This window comes from Clarias gariepinus, chromosome 4, assembly GCF_024256425.1.
Source record: "Clarias gariepinus isolate MV-2021 ecotype Netherlands chromosome 4, CGAR_prim_01v2, whole genome shotgun sequence".
Taxonomy (NCBI): domain Eukaryota; kingdom Metazoa; phylum Chordata; class Actinopteri; order Siluriformes; family Clariidae; genus Clarias; species Clarias gariepinus.
The window spans coordinates 7741549-7762396 of NC_071103.1; the positions used below are offsets into that span (position 1 = coordinate 7741549).

General features: G+C 37.6%; 2 protein-coding genes across 2 annotated transcripts in view; one reads left to right on the forward strand and one right to left on the reverse strand.

Moving 5' to 3' along the window:
- zhx2a (zinc fingers and homeoboxes 2a) overlaps window positions 1-8791 on the reverse strand; it is a 20921-nt gene extending 12130 nt beyond the window's left edge. Inside the window, exon 1 of the mRNA XM_053494071.1 lies at window positions 8540-8791. The gene's annotated coding sequence lies outside the window, so the exon portion shown is untranslated. The remainder of the gene's footprint in view (window positions 1-8539) is intronic.
- zgc:110410 (uncharacterized protein LOC553618 homolog) lies at window positions 2759-20768 on the forward strand. The gene is made up of 11 exons (XM_053494072.1): window positions 2759-2862; window positions 12860-13007; window positions 13502-13777; window positions 14908-14986; window positions 15131-15184; window positions 15587-15677; window positions 15765-15802; window positions 18452-18539; window positions 19997-20086; window positions 20173-20220; window positions 20368-20768. Exons 3-11 carry the CDS (start codon window positions 13558-13560, stop codon window positions 20515-20517), a joined length of 858 nt encoding a protein of 285 aa, XP_053350047.1. The 5' UTR covers window positions 2759-2862; window positions 12860-13007; window positions 13502-13557; the 3' UTR covers window positions 20518-20768.
- Window positions 20769-20848: the final 80 nt, after the last annotated feature.

Sequence of the window (20848 nt, forward strand, 5' to 3'; positions counted from 1 at the left end):
GCTGGATGACTGACACAAGCCGTAGCCAATCACAGGGCGAGGCAGAGAGAAAAAAAAAAAAACTAAAGAAATCACAAACAGATGTAGAAACACACTAGAGAATAATCTTGTAAATTTCCGGCAAACGCATCAGTGCCTTCGTAATGTAACCCCTAAAGTGACCAAAACAGGACTGACTGAAAGATCAGACTTCATACCGAGCATACCTCGTAATTTTTAGAAATCATACAGCATTTGTGACCATTTGATTTAATAATAATGAGAGGTTTCTTGCCAGGTAGTGCTGAGGTGAGGAGGCGTGTGACAGTCTTGGCCAAAAATTTCCAGATGAAATTTGATGAAGTATACTTGACCAGACAAAGTGCAAAGGATGACAACAATCACTGTTAGCTAATAATATATCTATCTTACTAAAATAAGAAAAATAAAAAGTGCAGTGTACTTAATCTTACAACATGAGATGCTTCTCGCTGTGACCCGTACAGCGGTTTGATTTTGTTTTGAAAAATAAATCATTAAAACAGTTATGTTTACATTTGATTATAGCTTATAACTTGAAAATCTGAAGCAGCTTGTGCTTTTCCTTCTCAGCGTCTCTGCTGCTGGTTCGGTCAGGATGCAGTTAAATTACTGAGTCCTGAAAGTTCACTTACGGCCTTGATGTTGTGAAACTGAGTATAAATGTGAAATGGGATGGTGTAGAAAGTTTAAGAGGGCAAGAAAAGTACAAGCGTGTTTTAAAAAAAATTAAACAAGTGAATTAATTCCCATAGAAACAGGAAACATCTCCAAAGAATAATTTCATAATGGTTCAGGTCATGCTACAAGTGACATTTAATTGTTCGCTGGCTGCAGTTTTCAGGAAGAAGAATGGCTTGAGCTGCCAACACGATGTCACTAGAAAATCACATCTCTACTGTGTCCCTTCATCTGTCCACAGTTTCTGTGGTTCTGCTCCAACCCATCTGACTGCACATGCGAACATCTTTACACGACCCAAACATGGCTGCTATAAAACAGTGGTAAGTTTTTTGACCTATAGATTTTCTTCAGTGTGAGGCTGTAGTGTTTATTAAAAGCTTTTAAATAAGAAAGTCAGGGACGACCTCCACTGGAACATGTGTGATTTAGCACAGATACTGAAGCTTTTTCCTGTCTAAATCTTAAAAGGACGAGACTGAAGACATTTTGCACTGTTGCACTGCCCAGGTCAGACAGCGCCATTATGTTATTTTCCAGTTTAGTCAGTATATACAGTTAATATATAGTCGGACGAAGCTCCAATAAATACTATTGTAGCTGTGTGTCAAGGTCAAAAAGCCTGGAAAAGGCTGGGGAAAAGACACTGCATTTTTATAAAACCAAGACTGCTTAAAGAGGAACGCTTACTAAACAAACTTTATGCAACAAAAGTCACGACTCGCGTTCACACCTTGAGGACACTATGCGCACTTGAGGGGAGACATTCAATTTTATTTGTACAGCGCAATCAACAATGTCACAAAACAGACAGGATGTCACCGAATTCAGGATATTGTTCCATAATAGCATTAGTTATATAAATAATAGTTTGTAACACTCAGATAAAATGATGATAACTGAAGTCACACTAAAAGGAGAGATCTTTATCTTCGTGTCGAAGTGCTTTACAACCGAGTGAACAAGAACGACAACACCACGATCATTTAGAAAAAAACTAAAGTGTATTATACAAAAACTAAACGAAAAGGTGGAACCAAAACCAATTAAGAAAACAATATTTACAAAATATTGCAGATCAGGTGACCACGTGCGTCACTGTCTTCCCGTGCAGACTGGCAGCACGGTCTCGCGAGAGCTGGAGCTGGAACCAATACACATTATACTCACGGGCAATTACAACCTTCCCGGGCACAATTAATAAGGCACCGCAGCTTGTTTTATCATTTTGGGCTGGCTTACGTTCGCCTTATAAAAGTGCCCTTTATGTGGCAGTGCTACAAGTTTATATATAAAAAAATATTATAAATTCATTGATTCATCTAAAGTGAGCTCTAAAGCAAGCTGGAGGTGACAGTGGAAAGAAGACAGCATACGATTTCTAATTGGAGTCATCCTGAGTGATCACATATCTTTACATACATCTTCTTGTAGTAGTGCTAAAACGATTCCTCGAGTAAATCGAGTAATTCGATTACGAAAAAATTATCGAGGCAAAATCTTCTGCCTCTAAGTTTCGTTTATTTAATTTTAAAAGCTTGCGTTATGTTTTTAATTATTTGTTGACAGCGCGATTTGACAAAATGCGCTTCCGGATGCAAGCCGCCAGTAAACACAAAAGAAGTGCTTACGTCACCCACAAAGTGGAAGGCAAACAGTTAGCTGTGTATTGATTTGATGGCGCGTTCTGTTGCGGCCTGCAAAATGAAACGGAGCGATAAAAATATCAGAGAGCCGAGAGAGAAGAAGAAACCAGCAAAAGAAAACAACAGAAATCATCAGTAAAGGCTTATGTTATGGCTGAGCTGTAAATTTTGAAACTTTTAGTTCTGAAAGTTTAGTTGCAGTGTTTTTGTATAATTATTTATTTCAATGTGTGCCTCAGTTTTTTTGATCCTTAAAGTCATTTAAAATAACTTTTTTTTTTCTTTTTTTTGCATCCAAGAAAAGGCTTTAAAATAAAAATGTATGGCACTGTAATGCGCCTAATTCATCTCATGCAATTTTAATATCCCTAATCTCAGCTATGCGGTTTCGCACGGTGGCCGCAAGTACCATGGATCACGATTCACCACGAGTTTTGTCGCTGCGATTTTTGGCAGACCTTGCAAAACGTCGGCGGGCAGTCGCGGCAGCTCACGGCGCCTACCACCGCATCTCACCGTAAGTCAAACTGCATAGATGAGATAGGGGTATAAGGTATTCCTTGTATTGTGAATAATGAGAATGTTTATTTTTGATAAAATGCTGTATGTATTTAAAAAATAAGAGTAGATTTTTCTAAAAAGAAAACCAATTAATCTTTGTTTCTCTTATATATATTTAACATTGCTGTTTAATTAAGCTAATTAAGTACATTTAATCCGATTACTTGATTACATTTTTGGTGGAATACTTAATTACTAAACTATTCGAAAGCTACAGCCCTATCTAGTAATCTGTATTATCATACTGTACATAATCATGACTGACATGTACACACTTCAATCTGGTTTAAAATAAATATAAAAGCATATACACTAGAGATTGGAGAGGGGAAATCGATTCAGTGATGTATTGTGATTCTTTTGTGTGGCCATTCGTGTATACCCGTAGAGGGTATAGAGGGATTCATTCATTATTCCTCTACAATCCTAGGTGGCGCACTCTAAACTAATTTACATTTACACATTTGGCAGACGCTCTTATCCAGAGCAACTTACATTTTTATCTCATTATACATCTGAGCAGTTGAGGGTTAAGGGCCTTGCTTAAGGGCCCAACAGTTGAAACTTGGTGCTTGTGGGGTTTGAACCTGGGACTCTCCGAACTGTAGTCCAATGCCCTAATCCAGTGGTTCTCAAACATTTTCTGGCGTTCCCCCCCCAGGGGGTGGGTAAATTTTTAAGCCCCACTTGTCAGCAAAATGATAACGAAATCAGCCAGTTTACTATTTATTAAAATATAAATTCCTAAACCAATAAGATCAAATAACACCAAGTTCAAAACAGAAAAAATACATGTGCAATTGTTATAACAGGCTTACTTCGTCACTTATCTAGAGCTTACTTTTAAATAAGGTGAGTGGCTTATTAACGTGACTGGGGTGTGTTGTCTCTAAGTGTCTTCCTACTTTGTTGGGTCTCGTGCTGTCTGCTGCCAGCGGTTTAAGTCAACACACACGGGTCTCTCCTCTGCCCCCACCATCCCCACCATGAATCCAAGCGCAACATAGGCTTCAGCATGTTTTCCTTTTGCTGGCTTTTTGGTTGATTAGGCTGATAGTGCTGAAACACCTGCTTTTTTGTGGTCCATGTAACAAATGTACCCATTGACGTTATTATGCTCACTACATACAGTACGCTACTGACCCGGTTTGTGTCCGCGGTAAAGTTTGTTTGATATTCGCATCTCCGAATTTAATAGCTGCGTAAATAAACCCGCAAATAAGATACCCACATATATTTCCTCTCTACATTGTCTTAAAGCTACATCCGCCTTAAATTATACATGTTTAAAAGTTTAAACACCATTATTCTCTACAATGCAACGAATGATTTAGGTGTGAATCATCGCAAAATGATCATCGCAAAATGCCGCACACCAACAAAAAGCGTAGAACAATATTGATCTTCCCTTTTGTTCAGCACCTGAAGGATCAAAAAGCAACTTTGTTGCCAAACTGGAAACTAGAAATGCCAGACTAGTACTGCCTGATAAAATATTAATTTTTAACAAAAATATAGAAACTTCAGCATACACATTGGAATTAATGAAATTACATATATAATACCGAATGTTTTCTTATATATTGTTCCTCTGCAATAAACATGCCGACGTTAAACCGTTATCGTTGCACTATGGTTCCACTTTTTCTTTGATGTTATTTTAATTTACTTGTATTAATGATCCATTTCTTTGCGTGTGATTGTTTAGTTTCGAGCGTCCAATCTTTATTGTCAATAAAGAAAAGCATGAATTAGAATAGGTACTTTCCTATTATTTTCCACTAATTCCCTCCCGTTCATTGCGCCCCACCTGTCATGTCTATATTCCCCACACTTTGAGAACCACGGCCTTAATCACTGAGCTTTCCCTGACCCCATTTATATAGGTTTGTATAGAATTTTAAAATATATATATTGAATTGATATATTTTTTAAAATCCTGATACTAACAGATTCGCAATACAAATCGAATCGGCACCTGGGTATCATGTTAATATCGTATCGGGTGCTTCCTGGTGATTCTGCCCCTGTACTGACTTTGTGTTGTGCTTTGGTAGGACGTTGGTTTGTCACAGGCTACCTCTGCCAACTGTACCATTAACAAACAAGAGGACTTTTAGCAGAATAGCCTTTACAACAAACACAACCAAGAGGCATTAATTAAACTGACAAGAGAAAATTGATAGTTAGTGCACTAGCAGCTTCACAACTCTGGGTTTATATTTACCTTCTTATTAAAGTTTATTCGTTTTTCGTTAGCACAACTTAACCCATGTGTGCTTGGAATGTAAATATTTCCATAACATTTCTCATGCGAACATCTTTACCTGCTAAGAGCACACCTCATTGAATTGCATTGTTGGCAGAATCTAAAGACTAATTGAGTGGCATGTCGCGTGCCGAAACTTTAGTGGAAGTCGCTTCTGTTGTTGAATTCACCCACTTTATTTTGTTCATGTGACTGTAAAGAATAGAATGATAACGTTATGATTAGAAATGCACCAAACTGTTGACTCTTGACCATCTGGGTGTTTTTTTATTTATTTTTTTATTTTTTAAAACATGCAATCCGAGATCAATTATCATAATGAAGACAGCGGATCTGGCAGCCGAAAGGGGCAACAACAGATGCCTTAATAATCTGCTCAGTAGCAGCACACGGCATCTGATACGGATGAAGATCTCTTTAGGAAAACAAATATTTACGTGCCAACAGCAATTAGTGATATATCGAACAAATATTAGTTGATTATTATTATATATATATATAAACTACACACACATACAAACACAGACTTTACTGTATGTTGACAGTATAAAAATAATACTGAAAGTTAAAAAACTAAACTTTTTATGTGTTCCAGAAACACATGAAACCCAGCAGGAATATGAATTGTAATACATAGCGGGAACTATACCATGATACTATATTATTATATTTAGACTATAGTACTATACAACTTCCCTTCTCATAGTGGTTTCTCAAACATTCTACATTCAGAGACTACAAAGGAAAAAAAATGAGCAGCTCCCCTAGTTACATGCTTGCATAATATAAATATAATCCTATCTATTTAAATATTAGTTATAAATAATATATTGGCTATCTACTCAAGACATATGGAGCACAGATTGTATTCTTTTTACATGGTCCGTTTAAGAACCAGGCTTTGAGAGAATTGTGCTGATAGTGTTGTGATGGTGATGTTTTGATACATAATAATGGCTGAAATATGTTCCTCTACATCAGGGGAAAAAAAAAAAGTGCTCGTTTACACCGATACCAGAACCAGTCCCAAGTAAGCTAAGGCTAAAGACTACACAAGCACGAGTAGATTCTGCCTAGGGAAATACTCCCCGGTCTCATGTTGTGCGCCCATACCTAATCCAGCACTAAAACAGAGTTATGCTCATGTATGACGTAACATAAAGTAACACAAATGCAAGATACACACAGTGTTGCACTAAATATATCATTTTCTACAGCTTCATGTTGTCAGGCTTGGAAAGGCTTTAATAAAGACATTTTGTTGGGCATACTTGTTCCTGGTAATTAAAACCACTGCAGCTCTGAGTGGGATGATGTATTAGTCCACAAACACCGAAAAGCATTGCCGGATCACAAAATGATGAATCCGTGAATTCATAAAGCTATAGAATTAAACAGATCAACAAGTCAATGACACAGAGGTCAGAGGCCAGGAGTGCATAATGTCTTCTACGGTGATCCTTAATGGATAAACTTATCAAACTTTCTTTCCAGAGATAACCACAGAATATTTACAGCCTTCAGTAGGGATTAATAATAAATCAAATGAGGCAAGACACCCTTTACAGTGAACCATTTCCATTCAGTGAAGTCATCATCACCACCAGCAGCAGAGAGCACACAGCTCTGAAAGGAGCCCGGCCCACGGCTATGACATCATCGCCTCTGCTCGCTTAGTCACCGACGGCCTGGGCAGCAAAACCGCCTCCTCAGTGACGTCAGCGCTCTAGCACCGACGCAGGCAGCCATTTTGAATCCAGCCAGTCACCTGGCACAAAAAGCATTTGGTGCCAGAACTAGAGAAGCTGAATCAGGGTTTAATAGATTTACATATTTATATAGTGTGCAGAAGCAGCAAATACGTTTTCAATCATAATTTTATATCATTGATTTAAAAAAAAAAAAAGTTGTCAAACAAAATAAAAAAAAAACTAAACTCCAGGCAGAACTTTTTTCTGGTGTTGCTGACCTCGATGTCTATTTACAGTCCATACTTTAAACCAAATGTACACAAGATATCCTTCAAAGTTGTCCTTTTAACAGATCTGGATCAGTAACAGAGTACTCTAAAAAAAAAACAGGCAACAGGAAAACTGCGTTTGTACGCCAACACGGTCGTAATACTCACTTTACTATAATACATATGCAACGAGCTTATAGAAAACTCCCTACCATTTGTGCAAGATACACAAAACACACATATCGGAGATGTCTCTCGACTGTGATTCGCTTAAAGCCAGTCCTGGAGTGTCTTACGGCTTACATGCATCAAGCTATGAACTCATATGAATAAGTGTTCGAGAGGTGGGGCAAACAGTTCTGTCAGGGGTAGACACGTAACAGGACATAACAACCATCACACTTAACGTATCAGGCAGCAGTCCACGTCATTAAAGCAATGCACCGGTGGTGTTTTACACACCATATCTGAGAACTTCTTCGTAAAACCCTCTGAAACAGTATTCCGAGACGGAGATGTGCATGACAAGCAAACAAGGTGATCTTCAAGGCAATCATCCTGAGTAAAAGACACTTCAGCCTTCTTACACTTTACTCATTTGTGAGTAAAGTGTAATTTCATATGAGAAAGGATGCCAGAGGGAGCCTGGACCAAAAGGCATGCATGATATGATCTTCCAAAATCAATATGTTTAATCAAATGCTCTTAGGTAACCATGATGTAAACAGAATGAAGTTAGTGCTCCATGTGTGACTGTATGGAGGAGAAAGTGTGTGAAGTGTGGAGCGCAGTGCTGCAGTGTGTGTGCTGAGGGGAGAAGAGGCGTCACCTGCCTACATCACAGCTCAGCTCAGCTCAGAGCAGCTCGTTATCCGTTCCTCAGGTCCTCCTGTGATGTTTACTCGGTACCTGCCACTGAATAAGCACTGACCGGCGCGTAAACACCCCCGGACGTCGGTGGTGAGACCGGTAGATGAGACGGACGGACCGACACCGAGCCGTGCTCCAGCGTGAGCGCCATGTCGCCATATTATTCTGCTGTGTTTTTTTTTTTTTTTTATCTCGACGGCGGAGTGGAGACACGCTCACGCGCACACTCACAGCCCCATTTAAACGGCTTTTTAGCGGAACCGCTCGCGCTCGAGCTAACGTCTAAACCGGACGCGTTGATTTAAACCAGGACAGGAGCACGAGCTGGCTTTATTTCCGTTACCCTCTCTAAACCGATACGGACCGGACAAACAAAGTTCAATGTATAACTTAACACCAGGGAGTTTAGGTTTAGGCCACGGCGCTCAGCTAACTAGTTAGCAAGCGCAGAGATAACAGTTATAACTTTTTTTTTTCGGGTCGGCTTTGCTCATTCGGGTCTCTGGTGGATATTTATTTCGGCTGATTTCTTACCTGTCCACGGAGTAGGACGAGCCGCGAGGCACCGGCAGTAGATCCGAAAGTGCGTTACTTTCCCGAGTGATGTGCAGAAACACACACACGGCCGTGAGAATGTACAGATTCTAACCGAACCCTATAGACAACAGCCGAAAAAAATGCGCGAGCGCAGGGGGTGCGACGCCAAAAGCCACGTGATTGCACACGTCAGAGGCCGCGTTTGCATACGCGAGAAGAAGCGCCTCCATGCCGTCCTTCAGACACGGCGGAAAAGTAAAAGTTTCAGAAAGTAAAAGGAAGTGTGAGGCAGCAAACCCCGTCAGGCAGAGCCAAGCGGCCTGCCTTCTCTCACACTACTGAAGCTCTGAGGGTTTAGGTTAGAGGTCATTGGATATTAAGCACCAATGGAAGTCTCTCTCTCTCTCTCTCTCTCTGACCGTTACAGCAGTTACAGCATTGCTAAAGAATGGAAATGACCAAGACATGTTATGCAAATATCAATAAAAAGAAAACAAATACGCCTAATCTCTCTCTCCCGCTCTGTCTGGCTACATACAGATCATACACAGATCATGATATTTTGTGTATTGAGTATTGTGTAGGTCTTCGGTGACACAGTGGCGTAGTGATTTGCATTGTCGCCTCGGACCCCCCCAGGTTCCAGGTTCAAATCCCGCCTCAGGAATCGCATATGAGCTCTCCCATATGGGTTTTCTCCGGGTACTCCGGTTTCCTCCCACAGTACAAAGACATACAGATTAGGATAATTGGTGCCTGTAGTCTGTGCCCTGCAATTAATTGGCACCCCATCCAGAGTGTACCCCACCTAAGTCTTCTGGGTTAGGCTCCAGGCTCCCCGCAACCCTGTACACAGGATAAAGCAGTGAATGAGTGTGTAGGTCCTCATGTCAACCTCCTCTGATATTTTAAGGCATTACTCCAGAAAACCTCTGAATGTGTGCTGTGGTATCAGGCATCAAGATGATAGCAGCACATCCTGTAAGTCCTGTAAGTTGCGAGGTGGTACTCTAACAAGGCGGCTGAGAGGTTAGCACTGTTGCCTTGCACCTCCAGGTTGCTGGTTTGATTCCTGCCATTAAGGCTGTGCCTGGTTGGTTTGCGTTCCCAAACTGCCAGTAGCATGTGAATGAACGTTTGAATGTTGACCCTCCACTGTCGTAAAATGGGAACAAATCCACTGGTATTCACCACTGGCCTTCATGGTCTCCAGTTGGACTACAGGGCTTTCTAGATGGATGGATGGTTGGAGTTGCGATGTGAAACCAGTACAGATCGGACATGGGAACATAGGGGCATGTAAAAAAAAAAAAAAAACACTTTAATATCATGAAGATGGCTTTGGTCACCAAATATTATGAACAGTTTTTTTTAACAGATTAGGACTCTACGAACAGTTTTGCACTCAAGTCTCCATCAGTGAAGAGCTGTGAACTGTAATAAAATATACATAATGTTGAAACTCACTCTACATCTTCTATACCTCTTTATCTTCTATTCAGGGTTGCGGGGACCTGGAGCCTTTCCCAGGAGGCTTAGGGCCCGAGGCAGGGTAGACCCTGGACAGAGTGCCAATCCATCGCAGGGCAATGTTGAAATTATAATGTTAAAAATTTATAGTCCATTATTCAGTGTCGCCCAGATGAGAATGGTTTCTTTTAAGGTTTTCTACTTATGTCATCTTCAGGAAGTTTTCTTTGCAATCAGTTTCAACTCCAACCATCCATCCATCTAGAAAGCCCTGTAGTCAAACCTCTGGCTTGCTCGTTAGAATAAATTTAAATTAAAGATGGCTTAGTGGTTTAATTCTTGGCCAGGTTCATTTACCAATAAAAAATTTATTGAGTTGAATCAGACTTGGTGGCATGGTGACATCCCTCATGCCTTCAGGGCAAGGTTAGCCCTAGGTCCCTGCATCTTCAAAGACATGCAGATTAGGTTTATTGGAATTCCCAAATTGCCCTTTAGTATGTGTGGGTGTGTGCCCTGCGATGGAATGCCACCCTGTCCAGGATATAGCCCACCTTTTGCTTTTTTGCCCAAAGTCTCCTGGGAGTAGCTCCAGGCCCCCGCAACCCTACACAGGATAAGTGTGGTATAGAAAGTGAATAAATAAATGAATCAGGCCTCTTTTTCATGTTCTTTAAACTCTTCCTGATCATTTTTTGCTGTGTGGCAATGCACCATGTTTTGTTTAAAGAGGCCACAAGCATACACACCTGGCCATCCATGTGATGTAAAAATAGACATGATTAATCAGATAAGGCCTTCTTCTTCTTCCATTCCTCGATGGCCCAGTTCTGATGCTCACGTTCCCATTTAACCATTGGAAAGGGCCAACATGGGCACTCTGAGATATCTGCAACTACGCAACCCCATACACAGCAAGCTGTAATGCACTGTTTGTCCTTATCCCTTTAGATCCCAGCATCACCAAGTTGCCACTTCTAGGCTGCTGTGTAAGGCCCTCAACTCATGTTGATGTTGATGTTGAGATGTGTAATAAAACACAGGTAAATCACTGTGGATAAAGGTTATGGCTGATCAGTGTTTACTTGAATTTCCAGTTACCTAATGAATAAACATATCTATGGGCCTATTCTCTTAATTGTAAGTAGTAAGAAGCTCCTCATTTTTTTAATCAACCATGTTAGAAGAAATATCCTGTGGTCGTGGCAAAAATGTTACTCTGTTTCAGACGGGTCAAATAATTGTGCCGCATCAAGCAAAGAAAACAACTAAGGAGATTGCTGAAATTACTAAAATTGGGCTAAGACCTGTAAAAAAAAATTATCTGGAAGCTTTGATGAAGAAATGTGGTCAGAAAAACAACCCGAATGAGCATGATGAGAGATCACTTAAATGCTCAGTGGAATCAAATCGTAAAGAAAACTCACAGCTATTTTTAATAGTTAAAACAAGGGCATTTCCACAATACCAAGAGAACTCAATGGAACTAAACAGCTGTGTAGCCGAAAGAAAACCATTTATCTGTGATGCTAATCCAACGCGCACATAGAATGTACTGAAAAGGGTCATGTGGTCTAATGAGTCCAGGTTTACCCTGTTCCAGAGTGATGGGTGCATCAGGGTAAGAAGGAAGTCCAATGAAGCGATCCATCATGCATAGTGCCCACTGTACAAGCCTGTGGGACAGTGTTATGATCTGGGATTGCTTCTGTTGGTGAGGTCTAAATTCAGCAACGTTGTGCGTCCAAAAAAATGTGCTCAGCTGCTGACCTGAATATACAGTACTGAATGACTAGGTTATTTCATCAATAGATTTTTCTTTCCTGATGGAATCAAAGCAAAAGGTGGTCTAATGAGATATTAGAGTGGGTGACTATAGTGTAATTATATAGTAATTATCAATAACTCATAATAGATAGTAAAGTAATTAATACTCATTAAACATTAGGACTAGTACCCAACCCCATAACCAAACTCATCTGTATTTTGTCATAAGAAATAATAATGATTTGCATGGCTCTTGGTAAATATGTGCATTATTTATGGCTACTGATTAGGACAAGAGTTTTCTGTATAGCTTTAAGCAGTTTACAGTAGTTTACAGAACCCCTGCAGCATAAAGTTGTCTAGCACTTGTTGCCCTCTACTGGCAATTTTTTAAAGTGAAGTAAAAAAACTTTAACATTTAACACTTCTCACATCTGACATCTTTACAATACAATTAACTTGTTTCGCAACCAAAGCTAATCCCAGAAAGATTGTTGGGTGTGACAATGCCAGGAAATCTACATTTTCTGAAATCAGCCGGTATCATCAAAATCTTAGCCGTGAATATTAACTGAATGTCTTGAACTGTATTATTTACTTTTTTTTTTTAAAAAAGTCCAAAATTGTATGTTTGGTGTTTTATTCCCTTCTGTTTATTATGTTTTTTAGCTTTAACATCATGACCCGTCATTACTGATTATAAGTAATAAAAGTTATGGGCACCATTAAAAATGGACAAATTGACAGCGTGGTTATTACTCATCAAAACTTGACATTATAGGTGTTAATTTAATCCTATAAATTATAATCATTGTCAGTAGTAATAAGAATACTGTACATTTTATTGACATGAAAAAAGTTTTGTCAGTGTACAAATAATGGGGTGAGTATTGGGGAGGGGGGGGGGCATTATGTGTTCCCTGTGGACGTAAATGCACAAATACACAACGTTTTTTGTTCCATGCAGCACTGTTGATTTATAATACTGAATGTGGAAATACTTTACTGTAAAATTTATAACTGTATGTGTTTAAGTAATTCGGGTGTTGATTTAACACTTTTTATGTTTGTGTAATCCAGGTGTTAATTTCATGTGGAAAGAGCCTCAAATATTGATTGGCTCTCATAGGCTGGTCCGAGTCTCCCAGGAAACAAAGCTATTGAGGGTAGACTTTGCCCTGCATGTAGCTTTTATGGAACAGAGCTGCACTGAGGCCGAGAGTGAAAGGTAAGATAGACATGAATTAGGCTAAATATCTACATGATATCAAAATTAATTTTAAACTATCATCATTAAAATGTTTAAAAGAAATCATGTAACCATGAGATCATTTCTTAATTTATGCTTTTGTGAAATGAGCACATTGTGTTTGTGCAACTAGAAGAATAACTGTAAGATTAACATATGTTATGTGATTTAGTTCAGTGTATTTTCTGTATTCTTCAATTCAGAAAATTTGATCTGGTTTTTGCTATATGTCGCTAATATAAATGATAATTTTGCAAAAACAAGGCCGGATGCTGACCAGAAGTCAGATGCTGTGCTGAATGAAACGAAACTCATAAAATGAAACTAGTGAATGTGTTTAATGTGTGTGTACTGTACCTAAAATGTGTCACTGTTCTAACAAAACAAGGATGACTTTTAAGTTGAATAATGTACAGTTATTTAAAAAAAAAAACACACTTCTTTTATTTAAATAAACTATTTCCATTATTCAGGTTCACCATTCATTATAAGGCTCCCTTATCAAGAACTCCTTGGTTACAAAACTCGCATGGAGAGACCAGCAGTGGTTAATGGGGATCAACTTCCTCCTCCTTACAACTCCACATACCCACAACCCTACAGCCATGGAGACAGGAATGTCGGGGAGCCGGGAATTTTCACAGTCACTCAAAGTAGTAATAATGTCGGAACAGCAGGCGAACTGCCTCCAGAATACACGCAGTACTTTGAGGATGTTAACTGCTTCTCTGAAACTTCCGTCAGACGAGGTGTGTGAGGTGATTGCTTAACTATATATATATATATATATATATATATATATATATATATATATATATATATATATATATATATGTAGTTATATAATATATAATATTATATAATAATGAATATATAATATAATAATATAATAATAATATATAATATTATAATGAATATAATATAATATTCATTATTATACCTGTGTTTAACAGCTTTTTTAAATCATTATTTTAATATGAGTTGTAGTAAGATGTGGAATCTCAATGGCCTAGACATTTGTTAACTTGCACATTCTACATATGAATTTAGATTTTGAGAAATTGAAGGCAAAGAATATTGTTTGGAGCACGCCAGGACACAGTATGTAAGAGGCCACTGCTTTTAGAAAAATATAATTGACATTAAGGGGTTTATTTGATTCGCAACGAAGTCGAAGTAGGTGGTACATGTCAAAAAAACATCACCCGAATGGCAGGACTGTGGCACCTGAGCAGAATCTGGCCAGCTTGTCCTTCCCCCAGTGCATCCTGGTTCAAACTCTTTCCTCCCCATGTAACTGACACGGTCCACATGATGTAAAAGAAAACATGATTCATCAGACCAGGTCACCTATTTCAGTTTCTCCATGGTCCAGTTCTGATTGCCCATTTTAGTTCTTTTAGAATTTTCGACACGGGGCAGCATGGGCACTGTGAATGGCCTGCAGGAAGAAAGGTGTTCTGACACCTTCCTCTTACAATCCGCATTGCCTTTTTCACCAATTTGTGCTTCAGTAGGTCTCCTGTGGGTTTGGAACATAAGGGCTAGCCTTTCGATCCACATGCACATTAATAAGCCTTGGGTGCCCGTGACCTTGTTGCCAGTTCTGCATGTACTGTGCTTTTGGAGCTGCTCTGACCCAGTTGTCTAGCCATTAAATTCTGGCCTTTGTCAAAGTCACTCTGATCCTTACACCTGCTTCCAACACATCGACTTTGAGAATCGACTGCTCACTTACTGCACACGAGCATATATACCCACCCCTTATGTATAATCAGGTTATAATAATATGTCATTGGTTTTATTGCTATGACTGACCCGTGTATGTTTTCCACGCTCACCCTCCATAGTTGATTGTGGTTTATATATTTATCTTCAGGTTTTATCAGAAAGGTGTACCTCACCCTTATGGTTCAATTGCTGATAACAGTCGGAATAATCTGTGCATTCCTCTATTGGTAAGTAACTAGCTTTTTAAGTTAATCCGAAGGAAAAAGTCTTATAGCAGGCATTTAAATATCAGCAATTCCTCTGCACAGGTCTAAGAATTTAAATATGATTCTCTAGTAATTCTTAGGGTTACTTTTGTCCCCTTTTTACAGGAATGCTCTTAAAATATTTGTCATCCGCAGCAGTTGGTTTGCCTACACTATGATGTAAGTGTTCTTCATTGCTTAAGTGTTTGTGGGCTTGTGGATAAGAAATTTTACGTAATGATCACACCAAGCTAGCTGGTTATCAGATCGATACAGAGGGCTGTAAATAAGTCAGTAAATTGGACCTTGACTAAAGAGGGAAAATGACACTGAATGTCCTGTACTCTACCTCCGTCGTGCACCTGATCCATCTGATCCATCTTATTTTGGGTTTCATTTAATTAAAAACTAAGCTGTATCTTGGCAGGCCTAAATTCAGTATATTGAATCAGAAATGCATAGTTGATTCATTTCTGACCTGTCTGTTCTCCCTCTCACTAACTCCATGACAGGTCAATACAGGTGTGTGTGTGTGTGTGTGTCTGTGTGTGTATGCATGCATGCATGTGTGCTTTTCAACAGGGGGACAACACTTGCTCTTGTCATTGTGCTTTCCTGTTGTGGTGATGTCCGCCGAAAGGTTCCCTTGAACTTCTTCTTCCTCGGGCTGTTTGTAAGTAGACATCAGCCTGTCCTATGTTTAAGGAAACACTGATTATACACAGGGTATCATGGTATTAACTTATATGTTCCCGAACAGACTGTTGCAGAGGGTATGGTGCTTGGATCAGTGACTGTGTAAGTAAGATGTTTTACAGTTTTCATATTTAGATAAATAGAAGAAAGGTTTTATTTGTACATTGGTCAGAGTTCGCTCTTTAAGTGATATCTTTACATCACTAAAATGTACATTACATACCAGTCTTAGAAAAATTCTGTCTGTCTGTATGTCTGTCTGATGTCTGTCTGATGTCTGTCTGATGTCTGTCTGATGTCTGTCCTGCCAGATTTTGTTGCAACACCACACAAAACTGGATGGACAGCATTTATTAAAACTTTTGCAGTACTTGGATCTCTACCTAAAGTTTAACCTGCACCATAAGTGAAATCAAAAAGTTGAGTAAAAGCAATGTTACAGTATGAACTCCATGCACACAGAGACGGGAATCGAGCCTGGCCGGTAGTCGAACCCGGACCCTGGAGGTGCAGGACGACAGTGCTAACCACTACGCCACCTCTTGAGTTCACCCGTTCATAACAAATTAAATTAAATTAAATTAAATTGGAACAAATGTTTTACTGCGACAGGCTGCGAAAATTCATTGTTTATGAAAGAACCTCAGCAGCAACCTCGTTTTTCCTCTCATCGGTTCTTATTTGTTCATTCAGCATCACCAGTATACTAATCACTGGCCTGATCATCTGTTATCATCTGCACCTGTTTCTCACTGGTGTCCCAGATTTAATATTTTTCTTTCAAATAAGATACTAATAAGCTACTTGCTTAATGTAAACAAACACCTGCATCAATAGACATTAATTAGAAAAGATAAACTGAATGTTTTTACTGGGATTAGTTCATGTTTCACCGCTGAAATAACAGTGCTGAAATGGTATTAGTGAATTTTTAATGCACTGGAGTCATTTTAAGAGAAAACTCTTTAAAAAGATCTTGAAAGAACTTTATCTGATCTACTTTTTTGATTTCTCATCTGTGATTCACTCTCTGATTACTGAACAGGGAGTGTATTTAGGGTAAAACAAGGCGTAAGTTACTCAATCTTATAACAGTTTATTTCTTTGTATTAATACAGAGAGACCTGTTTGTGGGCTTCAACCTAAATTAATCAAATTACTGATTACATTAAAGCTAAACAGCTTATTTTTTAGCTTTAACCTTTTAACTATTTCTACAAACTCTTTTTTTTGTTCATGAGAGGTACTTAAAAGTAAATTCTACTTTTAAGTTTGAGTTCATTATCAAAATGTGTTCTTATTTCATTAATTTAAAAATAGACAAATTGGTAAAACCTCATACATAAATACTGAGAATTTCACTTTTTTTCCTAACAGTAATTGATTAATATATGATCACATAAACTTTACTAAAGAATTGTAAACCCTTACCTACTTTCTAATATACCTTAAACTACGTTAATACCTCAGTATAATAAATATAAATATCTAGATGAGTTCTTCTTTTTTTCCCTTCTTCTTCTGCTTATTATTATTATTATTATTATTATTATTATTATTATTATTATACAATATATAGAAGCTCATGTGTGTGTTGCTTTCATTAACAGTAGCCAGTCAAGGTCTAAAGAGAGAACAACAATAAGATTCAAATCAATAATGTAGTTTCAGTAAGTTAATAATTGACACTGTTTCACACTGCAACACTTCACTCATTAGTAAAGAGATCCACTTCATCATTTATACTGTTTATATCAGTAAAATATATGCAGGACAATGTTAATATATGATTTATGATACATCTTGGCGCTGTATGAGTTGAGCTGTGAACATAACTTAAAAGTCACCTTCATATTACTTAAACCATTCAAATAAAACCTTAAATAAAAACTATGATACCAAACGGCAAATTGGCACACTGGTTCCGTGTATTAAGGAAAACATTCTTGAGAAAAAGCCTAGATAAAATTCTTGACAACATATACTGGTTGTAATATCTTAGTTCTAAAATATTAAGTACGTGTTTTATAGTTATTATAATATTAAAGTATATATTAGTAGATAGTAATCATAATACAAACTATTCATAATACTGACTGTTACAGACATGGCCGAGACCCCTTCATAAATACTAAATAAACTATGACGTTTCACTATACTGTATCAATAATTACAAGTCTTTCTTAGCATCTAATAAAGTGTATTAAAATGCCTTAGACGATGTGTAATTTCCGAGCACACGGATATCTGCTCAAGTTATTAGGGAAATTATAATTTGTTGGATATGGAATTTCCAATGATATTTGTTGGATATTGTTAGTTTATTTTCATCATAAGGAATGATTTAGCATTTTATAACCATTTCTGTTTGGGGAATTCAACAGCACTATGGCATAATGATCGAAATATGACATTGATTTAGATTAGCAGTCTGTATACTTCCTGTGAGGGGATTTTCTTCACATGTATAACAACTGTATATAATAAGTGATAAAATGCATATTTTTTACAGTATATAACTTTATAATATTATAATATATATATATATATAAAATATAATGTATAAAATATCTATCTATCTATCTTATTATGATTACTATATATATATATATATATATATATATATATATATATATATTAAATTTTATATATATATATATATATATATATATATATATATATATATTATATTTTATACTTTATACAGTATATAACTTTTTATAACTATTTACCTTTATAACTGTGTTTTAGGTACTTTAATGCAGAGGCTGTTCTTTGGGCAGTAGGAGCCACTGCCTTGGTGTCTTTCGGTCTGAGTGTATTTGCAATGCAATCTAAGGTCAGTGTCATGGCAATCTTGCTTCACCTCTCACTTATTCATCATCATTACCGCTTAATCCTCACACACTCACACACTCTGGGCAATTTTGAGAACACCAATTAACCTAACCTACATGTCTTTGGACTGTGGGAGGAAACGGAGTACCCGAGGAAACCCACCAAGCACGGGGACAACGTGCAAACTCCATGCACACAGAGACGGGAATCGAGCCTGGCCGGTAGTCGAACCCGGACCCTGGAGGTGCAAGGTGACAGTGCTAACCACTCTTGAGTCCACCTGCTCATAACAAATTTAATTAAATTAAATTGGAACAAATGTTTTACTGTGAAATCAAAAGTAAGAATCACAGTAGCAACCTTGTTTTTCCTCTCATCGGTTCTTATTTGTTCATTCAGCATCACTGGTATACTAATCACTGGCCTGATCATCTGTTATCATCTGCACCTGTTTCTCACTGGTTCATGTCCTACATTAGATGTTTTCTAATGCTTAAATGATTCATAGGTCATGATCAAAGTCTCAACAAAAAAATGTGGATTGAAAATGCAAGCCGTAAATTTGTCAGAAATGAGAGCCAAAGAAGTCCTTCAGGAGGTCTGGAGAATGATTCCTCAACACTCCATTAAAAATATTAGAAGTTCAAGTATTGCTCTTTGGAAGAAAAATATGAAGAAATGACAGACAGCTCAAGACTTTTGCATGGGATGTAAAGCCACCTTTTAAAACATCTTTCTCAAACTGTATACAGTACTGTATACAGTATAAGGTCTGAAGAAATAGAATGACCCTGTGAAAGATACTGTAAATTGTTGTCATTTGTATGTAGCTGAAAAAGATGCAGTATATGGACAGATACTTGCACTACTTCATTTCCTAGATTTAGAAAATGGTGATATTGCTATACGATTAGTGTAGTGTAAATAAAGGTGGGACAAAATTTAAGACATTAATTGCTCCTTATTGTGAATCCAACCCATTTACTGAGATATAATAAAAGAAATAAAACACAATTTTTAATAATATGACAAATAATGACATTTTTGTGATAAAGATGTAAAAACAGATAATTGGAATAGTTTTAACATTAAATATGTGAAACAGTATTCTTAATTATGAGAACTACTAAAGGCTAAAACAACAATCTTACATTTTTTTTTCTGGCCAAAAAATCTGAACTATGTTGTGTGATACATGTTGAGATGTTGGAGCCAAACTGATAAAGCATTGCATTGTGAAATGTGTTGAACAATAGAAAGAAAATCTCTGACAATCACTTTTAAAGCACTCTTGTAGCACTGTAATATAGATGGGTTTTCTTTTTTCTTTTCTTTTCTTTTTTTTAGATATGTATGTGCACATTTTTACGAGCTCCTGAGTACATGACATTTTTATGACATTTTTTACTTCTCACCTAAGATAAAAATAAATTATTCTTTCAAATCTTTTACTTATAGTGGGACTTCACAACTGTCAGTGGAATCCTTTGGGCACTATGCTGGACTCTGCTCTCGTTTGGAATACTCTGTGCTATCATGAGATCCCAGGTAAACAATATGACTGACAATTCATTGAGCATGAACGATAAGGTCTTCATATTTTATTTACTCCTTATTATACTTTTTATCTACAGTATCTGTACATTGTTTATGCATCACTGGGGACGCTGGTCTTCTCTATAGTAAGTATCCGTCCAGATGTGCTCTTATGGAGCTTGTTTAGAATGTGTATACATTACAGCGTATTACTTGTCAAAAAATATTACACTGTTCACAGGAACTGCTTAAAACACTAACACACGTCTTATATCTCTGATTCTTTCTGCTAGTACCTGGTGATGGATACACAGCTAATGCTGGGTGGGAAACACAAATACGCCCTGAGTCCAGAGGAATACATTTTTGCTGCACTTAACCTCTACCTAGACATTGTAACACTTTTCTTGATGATCCTTCAGCTGATCGGGCTCTGCCGTTAATGTAAATGATAAGGGACCAAAAAGACTAAAAAGAACATTCACCATAATCTCTGCACTTTCTCACAGTATCTCTTATTATATTCTGCAGCACTGTGATTATGTATGTATTTTTACATGGAAAACTTCTCATTTGTAAAATAATCAATAAATACATATAGTCACGTTATTCCAGGAATACATGCTACCTTGTAACTCAGGGATTTTTATTGATGTATAATAAACCAACAAACGACTGTAGATATACTAAATGTGTGTCATGGTGTCATGAAAATAAACCATACAGCAATAAGTTAAAGACAAACAAACAACTGAATACAAACATGAATGAGAA

Bases quoted from the DNA above. Each gene is read 5' to 3' on its own strand.
- zgc:110410 (XM_053494072.1), top strand. From the start codon at position 13,558: ATGGAGAGACCAGCAGTGGTTAATGGGGATCAACTTCCTCCTCCTTAC. The intron at 14,987-15,130 runs GTAAGTAACTAG...CCCTTTTTACAG, and splicing joins ATCTGTGCATTCCTCTATTG to GAATGCTCTTAAAATATTTG. The intron at 15,803-18,451 runs GTAAGTAAGATG...ACTGTGTTTTAG, and splicing joins GTGCTTGGATCAGTGACTGT to GTACTTTAATGCAGAGGCTG.